Source organism: Vigna umbellata, chromosome 1, assembly GCF_029865625.1.
Source record: "Vigna umbellata cultivar VRB3 chromosome 1, Vumbellata_1.0, whole genome shotgun sequence".
Classification (NCBI taxonomy): Eukaryota; Viridiplantae; Streptophyta; class Magnoliopsida; order Fabales; family Fabaceae; genus Vigna; species Vigna umbellata.
The window spans coordinates 29936207-29944259 of record NC_142165.1 but is presented as its reverse complement, the minus strand read 5'-3'; the positions used below and the strand labels follow the sequence as shown (position 1 = coordinate 29944259).

The 8053-nt window shown below is 34.4% G+C and overlaps 2 protein-coding genes across 3 annotated transcripts; both read left to right on the top strand.

The window, feature by feature from the left end:
- The first annotated feature begins 472 nt into the window (after positions 1 to 472).
- LOC124836785 (uncharacterized) lies at positions 473 to 1246 on the top strand. Its single transcript, XM_088102962.1, has one exon. It carries the CDS (start codon positions 473 to 475, stop codon positions 1244 to 1246), a length of 774 nt encoding a protein of 257 aa, XP_087959088.1.
- A 4018-nt stretch (positions 1247 to 5264) lies between these two features.
- LOC124836788 (uncharacterized protein At4g00950-like) lies at positions 5265 to 7348 on the top strand. 2 transcript variants are annotated; one of them, XM_047311989.2, is made up of 2 exons: positions 5265 to 5906; positions 6841 to 7348. In XM_047311989.2, the coding sequence occupies exons 1-2, from the start codon at positions 5384 to 5386 to the stop codon at positions 6852 to 6854; spliced, it is 537 nt and encodes a 178-aa protein (XP_047167945.2). In that variant the 5' UTR covers positions 5265 to 5383; the 3' UTR covers positions 6855 to 7348. The 2 variants fall into 2 exon arrangements, with proteins under 2 accessions (XP_047167945.2, XP_087958948.1); XM_088102822.1 differs by having other exon boundaries at positions 5273 to 5902.
- Positions 7349 to 8053: the final 705 nt, after the last annotated feature.

The following is an 8053-nucleotide window of genomic DNA, read 5'->3' as shown; positions in this document are numbered from 1 at the left end:
TGTTTTCTTTTTCCCTCTTCCTTTTTGTATATATTCTTTGCTTCCATTGTATCTAATACACTTCTACTGATATTTATTCACAATTATGCTCTGTCTAGAGTTCTTGTTTTTTCTTTTCTCAAACACTCACATGGTATCAGAAGAAAGACAATAATTATGGTTCTTTCTTTGCCCCTTTCTTCATCTCCAGATCTTTTCTCATGGCAACCTCAATTTCTACCATCGATCATCTTTCTAACCCTGCCGACCCTCTTTTTCTTCATCCTGGTAAGAACTCAGCCCTCGTTCTTGTTAATCCTCCTCTCTCCGACACCAATTATCACAATGAAGGCATGATATGTTTGTCGCTCTTGAAACCAAGAACAAACACAAATTCATTCTTGGTACTCTTTCTTGTCCTCCTCCTGATGATGTTCTTCATGAAGCCTAGAAGAGATGCAACAAAATGGTGATCTCATGGCTGATGCGTTCCATGACTCTACCTATCAAACAATCTGTTATGTGGATGGATTCTATGTACGAGATTTGGAACGATCTTCTCCAACATTTTTCTCATGGTGATAAGTTTCGCATCGCTGATCTCCAAGAAGAACTTCACTCTTGTAAACAAGGTGGTTCTACTGTCTCTCAGTATTATACTCGTCTTCAAATAATTTGGAAAGAACTTTCTTTGTATAAGACACTTCTTGTCTGCACCTGCACTTCTCCTTGTAATTGTGGCTTATTGGCCAATATTCAACAAGAGTGCAACGATGATTCTGTCAACAAGTTTCTTCATGGATTAAACGATGAATTTTCCCAAGTCCGTTCTCAGATTATGCTAATGGGACCTATGCCGACTCTCCCTAAAACTTTTTCTTTGGTCCTTCAACAAGAATGGGAATTTCATAATTCCTCCTCACAAATTCCACAACATTCCATGGCTAATTTCAATTTCCAGTACCCTCAGAACAAGACTTTTAATCCCTCTCGTGGACGAGGACGTACCAGTAAATTTGGTGGTCGTGCTAAATATTGTGATCATTGTAAAAGAACAAATCACACCTTTGACAATTGTTGGATCAAATATGGCCTTCCTCAAGGTTATAAACCAACCATCAAACAAAATTCTGCTCCCTCCAATCCCTCTATCAATCTTACTGATGTTGTTTCACACACCTTCAATGACTCCTCTGTTGATACAACTCAAGTTCAATGTCTTTTTTCTAAGGAACAATATGATGCTATTCTTGGATTGTTGAAATAGTCTCAACGTTCTACTCCTAGGATGGCCATCGTCAATCAGTGCACTCCACAGTCATCAGGTTCTCCTTTTACGCCTAGTTTTTCTTCTTGGATTATAGATAGTGGAGCTACTGATCATATATGTTCTTCAAAATTTCTTTTTAATTCTTTACATCCTATCACTCCTATTTCTATACGTTTACCAAATCACAGTTTCGTTACTGCTAAATTATTAGGGACTATTATTTTAGGAAATTTGGTTTTCCACAATAGTCTATTTGTTCCCAATTTCTCTGTTCATCTTATTTCTATATCTAAACTGTTACATTCAAATAATTGTTTCATTATCTTTCATTAAAATAGTTGTCTCATTGTGTAGATGGATACTTACCAGACGATTGGAGTAGCTAAAAACTACCACAGACTCTTTTATCTCCTTAGTAATAATATCATTAGTACTTCAGAATTAAATGTCTTTCATTCTGTTTTTCATAATAGTTCTAGTGATTTTGGTAATTTGTGGCACATGAAACTTGGTCATCCTTCAAATAAAATTTTCCAGACATTAGCTTTCCAATATTCTGATATTCCTTTTCAATCTATTGATGCTTGTGATGCTTGTGCTTTTGCTAAACAAAAACGTCTTCAATTTTCTGTTAGCAAAACTAAATCTCCATGTTTCTTTCATCTCATTCATGTTGATATTTGGGGCCCCATTTCTATTACTTCCATTGATTGATATAAATATTTTTTTACCATTGTTGATGACTATAGTCGTTTCACATGGCTTCTTCTTTTGAAACACAAATATGACGTCAAATCTTTACTTCCAAACTTCATTCTTTTAACTGAAAACCAGTTTTCTTCTAAACTTAAAATTATAAGATATGACAATGGAAAATAATTTCTTCTTAATGATTTTTATTCTACCAAAGACATTTTTCATGAAACTACTTGTGTTGCTACTCCTCAACAAAAATGGCATTGTTGAAAGCAAGCATCAACACATTCTCAATGTTTGTCGATCTCTTCTATTTCAATTCAAAGTTCCAAACATTTTTTGGTCTTATGCTATAAAGCTTGCCATTCATATTATTAATAGACTGCCAACCCCTTTTCTACAAAATAAATCTCCTTATGAACTAGTTTATTCCACCAAACCTGATTTTTCAAATCTAAAAGTTTTTGGATGGTTATCATACTCCAACTCTGTTACTGTAGGTCGCACAAAACTTGATTCCATAAGCAACAAATGCATTTTTCTTGGATACAAATCTGTAACCAAAGAGTTTGTGTTGTATGATTTGCATTCACACTCTACTATTGTTTCACAAAATGTCATTTTTCATTAACATATTTTTCCATATCAAACTTCTTTAACTTCACCTTCGTCTCCTACACATGATGATATTTCTGATGTTATTCTTTTTTATTTTCCACATATGGAACCTGTTTCCACTGCCCCAAATTATCCAACTAGTAACACTTCTAATCATACTTTTGATAGTGTTATTATTCCTACTGTTGGACAAAGAGTTTCTCTTAGAAACAAAAGTAGACCTAAATATTTAGATCATTATGCATTCCCTCATCCCATACTACCCCGTATCCTATGCATTTGTTCCTTTCTTACGATAATTGCTCTTCTAATCATGCTTCTTTTTGTCATAATATTTCTGCACAAGTTAAACCATCTTCCTTTAAAGAGGCCAGCAAATTTGAATGTTGGCAGCAGGCTATGAATTCTGAACTTTGTGCTCTTGAAAGAAACCAAACATGGACTTTGGTGAATCTCCCTACTAGTAAGAAACCCATCAGTTGTCGTTGGGTTTATCGTATCAAGCGTAAACCGAATGGCTCTATTGACATATATAAAGCTCGTTTAGTGGAAAGAGGTTTCACTCAAATTGAAGGCTTGGATTATTATGAAACTTTTTCTCTGTGTTAAAATCACCACTGTTCGTCTTGTGCTTGCTCTTGTGGCTATCAACCAATGGTTTCTTCATCAGTTAGATGTTGACAATGCCTTTCTCCATGGTGATTTAACTAAAGATATATACATGAAGCCTCCCCCTGGTCTTTGTCCATCTACTCCCGATCTTGTTTGCAAGCTTCAAAAGTCTCTTTATGGTTTAAAGCAAGCCAGCAGAAATTGGAATCACAAACTCACATCAGAATTACTTTCTATTGGGTATACACAAAGTTCACCCGACCACTCTTTATTTATCAAACATACTCCCTCTATTATCACCATTATTGTGGTATATGTTGATGATATCCTTCTATCTGGAAATAACTTGTCTAAAATCACTACTGTCAAAGATCACCTCCACAACAAGTTTCACATGAAAAATCTTGGAGATCTCAAATATTTTTTGGGATTCGAAATTGCTAGATCTCAAGCTGGATTATATATCAATCAGAGAAAATACTATCTTGAATTGATTTCTGAAGTTGGTATGCTAGGATGTAAACCTGCTCCAACACCTGCCGATCCTTTTGTTAAACTTCATGCTAATGAAGGTATCCCTCTTAGAGATCCTTCTTCTTACTGGCGTCTTATTGGACGATTACTCTATCTCACTAATACGCGGCCCGACATTGCTTTTTCCGTCCAACAACTTAGCAAGTTTGTTTCTACTCCTCGTTAACCTCATATGCAACAAGCCATGAGGATCATTAGATATTTAAAGAATGCTCCTAGTTCTAGTCTGTTATATGCTGCTGATAATTCCTTCCGCGTTCATGCATGCTTTGATTCTGATTGGGCTACTTGTGCTACCACTAGAAGATCCATCTCTGGTTTCCGTGTTTTTCTTGGAACTGCTCTTATTTCTTGCAAGTCAAAGAAACAAACCACCGTTTCCAAATCTTCTTCTGAAGCCGAATACAGGTCCTTAGCTTCTCTAACTTATGAACTGCAATGGCTGCAATGTCTTTTAAAAGATCTGCATATACCGTGCCCGACTCCTTACTCGGTCTATTGTGACAACAATTCTGCTATCCACATTGCCAAGAATCCCACCTTTCATGAAAGAACGAAGCATATAGATATAGACTGCCACATTGCTAGACCAAAGCTTCAAGATGGTCTCATCAAGCTTCTTCATGTTTCTTCTACCAATCAAGTTGCGGACGTTTTCACCAAGTCTCTTTATCCTTCTCCTTTTAATACTATTACTTCCAAGCTAAACATGCATAATATCCATGTTTATCTTGAGGGAGGATGATAGAGATCTTCACAGATCTCTTCTTTTGTTGTTACCGAACGGTGGATAACAGGATCTTGCTGAACGAATGTAGAGAGTTGAAGACTACTAAACCGACTGAAGACTACTGAACGACTAAATAACAGAACGGTTGAAGACTACCGAACGGCTGAAGATTACCGTATGGTGAAAATTCGAAAATCGTTCGGTTACAATGTGATAGAATAATTTTGTTAATTTTGTTTTCTTTTTCTCTCTTTCTCTTTGTATATATTCTTTGCTTCTGCTGTATCTAATACACTTATATTGATATTCATTCACAATTATGCTCTATAGTTCTTGTTTTCTCTTTTCTCAAACACTCACACGATTGTGATAATTCTAGCTATAGAGTTTTGAAAAACCTTTACAAATTAAAAAGAAATCCACGTTTTTTTATCAGAAATTAACTTAAATGTCAAAACCATTATAAAATACTATATCATGCTCAATTTTTAATATATTTAATACCGCGGCTCTAGGTCTTGAAACAGTTAATAAAGATTAGGATAAAAACTGTTCAACACAATATTATATTAAATATATCTCACATGATTTATTATTATATTTAAATGTCGTAACTAACATTTAAAGTCATGGATTTCACCAATGAGGATTTCTCCCATCCATTACTCCGAAGACTTAAACGTGTTAGTGACCGTTGATTGTGGTTTTCCAGCATTTAGAAATAGTCAAGGCGGGATCCACCTCCAACGATAATAATAATATAGAAAAATAAAAATGCGTATCTTCCCGTGAAGAAGCGCCATAGGAGCCTACTAAAACTTGGTCAGAATCACACATAACTCACTTGTGGTCACTCTATCCAAATCTAACAAACACTTGTTGACTCGCTCTATAAAAACTACACGCTCACGCTACCCACACTTCACTCATTTACCTTCACAATAATGGGCTCAGAGAAAAAGAAGCTCCGCCAAGACGAACCAAAAACACCGCCCAAGCTCTCTCTACTAACAATTTCTCGGGGGAGCATGCTGCCGGATTTGCCTACTCCGCCACCACGGACGGCGGTGTCTGTTCCGTTCGAGTGGGAGGAGGCGCCGGGGAGGCCTAGGCCCTGCCACAGCGGATCCAGGCCCAAGGGTAATGATGACGTGGCTAGAACCTTGGAACTGCCTCCGAGGTTGGTTTTGTTGGAGGGCAAGGGTTCGTCGCCGACAACCGTGCTGGACGGACCTTATGTTGGACGCGCCATGTCTTTTACGACGTCGTGTAGGCCCTCGAAGGACACGTGGAATGCCAATTTCGCGTCTAACAGGTGGAGCGCGTTGAAGAAAAACGAGCCAGAGGAGGGTAGTTTTGGCTTTTCTAGTTCAACTGTGGAGGGAACTGGCAAGGTGAAGATCACAAGGGTTAGAAGAAAAGGAAGCTTTTCGAGTCTTTCCCACCGAAGTTCACACGTGTGGGTATGTAAGCTTCGTTTCTTTTCCATTTCATCGTGTTCTTTGAGATGCGTTCTGCTAATTAGGGAAAGTGATGATCTTAAGGGAAATTTACTTTTAGAAGTGTAAAAAGAAGATGAAAATATATCTTTTCGGTGACTCTGTTTGGAAACAATTTTTTAAAATTATATTGGACGAGAAATTGATTTAATGGAATTATAAGAAGAAAGTAAAAGTGAAATCAACTTTCTACAAAATGATAAGCATAGTTAATTTAAAATGATAGCCGTGTTTATATACATGACACGATTTTAAAGTGAAATTACATTGATCTAACATAATTTCTGAGTAAAATGAGAAGTAGTATAGATCCAACATAATTTTAATTATTTTTTCTTTTCATTTCAATTAAAATCATACCACAAAACTTTAATATTATTTAATTTGAACCGACACAATTTTGGTTTAATTTGATATAGAGTGGTATAGTAAATAATGTATTTTTAATGAAATTAAATTCATAACCTTCATTTACAGAACACACCTCTTTTAGTTCTACCAAAGCCTCCAGTGATTTTAAAAGTTTAATTTTGTTTTTTTTTAAATTATAAAAAAAATTGGTTTCTCCTATTCAGTTTCTTTGTTATTTTCGTCATACAAACAAATGATTATAATCTTAACAGAGGAAAGTGGACGGAAAAGGCATCATATTTTACTATAAAAGCAAACAAAGACACTAACATACATATTTTAATATAAAAGCAAACAAAGACACTAACATATTTTAATGGATTGAAATATCTGTCCCTTCTTTTAGGTACGAAAAGTTGCACTTCAGATATAGCAACATTTTCCATTTTTCTTTCACTAAAAACAACTAAAATAGTTTCACATTGACTAGAAGGAGATTTGGTTTGGTTGTGATGTTAAAATCTTATTATGAACCATTTTTCTTACTGCAGGTAAGCATTTGTGAAACATTTAAGCAAGTGGTACCCTGGAAGCGCAGGAAAGAAAAGCAGGGAAAATGGATGCCCAAATTTGACAGCATTTGATCTTTGACCAATGCAACGTTAGACTCTTCTATCATGCCATTGCCCTACGGTGGGTGAAAAAATAGAAGAGAGTAGTAACAATGTGGATAATGAATGAAGTTAGATTTTTAAAAATGCTATTGCTACTAGACTAGTTAAAATTGATATAGTTAAAAGTTTGCTTCTTAAATTATGTAAATGTAGAAATACAGAGATAATAGAATGAATTATACAAAAAAAAAAAAAGAGGGTAAGACTTTTATTTTTGATAAATTATGAAAGTATAAAAGAGAAGTTCTTCAATTAGTAAAGTCTAATAATCTAACTGTTAGAAGAATAATAGTATAAAATAGTAGGAATTCATAATTTTTTGTTAAGGTAGTGTGCCGAATTTCTGATACATCGAACATAAATATGACCACCAATTAAAAGAGTATTTGTTTTTGTTCACCACATCTTTGTTTCGCTTGGTCTAACTTTTGTATAATTCCTTGGTAATATACTCCTCCTTACTTATATTGTTTTGCATGATTTGTGTTTTGCAAAATAGTGGTATCTATGGTTTTACTTATTATTTATTGAGTTCTCATCAACTATCATTTGCACTTCCCACTTAATTACAAAGTAAGATACTTTTTTATAAGTAGTGCTTTTAATTCCAATTTCATCTTAATTTCGTGTGTTTAATCCTCTTATCCCAAAATTATATTTAAGTTTTATCTTTATGTTCAGTTAGAAAACCAAGATTTAACTAACATGAACGTAAATGTCTTTTTCTCATCATCTTTTATTTTTGTTTTATAGAAATTGTTTGCCTGTTATAAATCTAAGTCACTTGGCATACTTTTCATACACTCAAATGGAAAACCTTTATGATGATTAACATAAAAAAAAAAATCTACAAATTATGTTTTATTTTCTTGAATGTATTGAATAAACTTGTAATTCAAATTTTCACGAAGAAAAACTTTTGAAAAAAGGAACTAAGTTCAAGAAGGGTGAATTCAACTTTTAAACTTTTTTAGGTTTTAATATTTAACTAGTTTCAAACATGTCTATTCACAGTTGATGTTTGTTGGTGAGTTATTGAAAGTGAATTAGATATTAAGAAAAAAATAATAATAAGCATTTTATGTTTTTT

Bases quoted from the DNA above. Each gene is read 5' to 3' on its own strand.
- LOC124836785 (XM_088102962.1), top strand. From the start codon at position 473: ATGACTCTACCTATCAAACAATCTGTTATGTGGATGGATTCTATGTAC.
- LOC124836788 (XM_088102822.1), top strand. From the start codon at position 5,384: ATGGGCTCAGAGAAAAAGAAGCTCCGCCAAGACGAACCAAAAACACCG. The intron at 5,903-6,840 runs GTATGTAAGCTT...TTCTTACTGCAG, and splicing joins ACCGAAGTTCACACGTGTGG to GTAAGCATTTGTGAAACATT.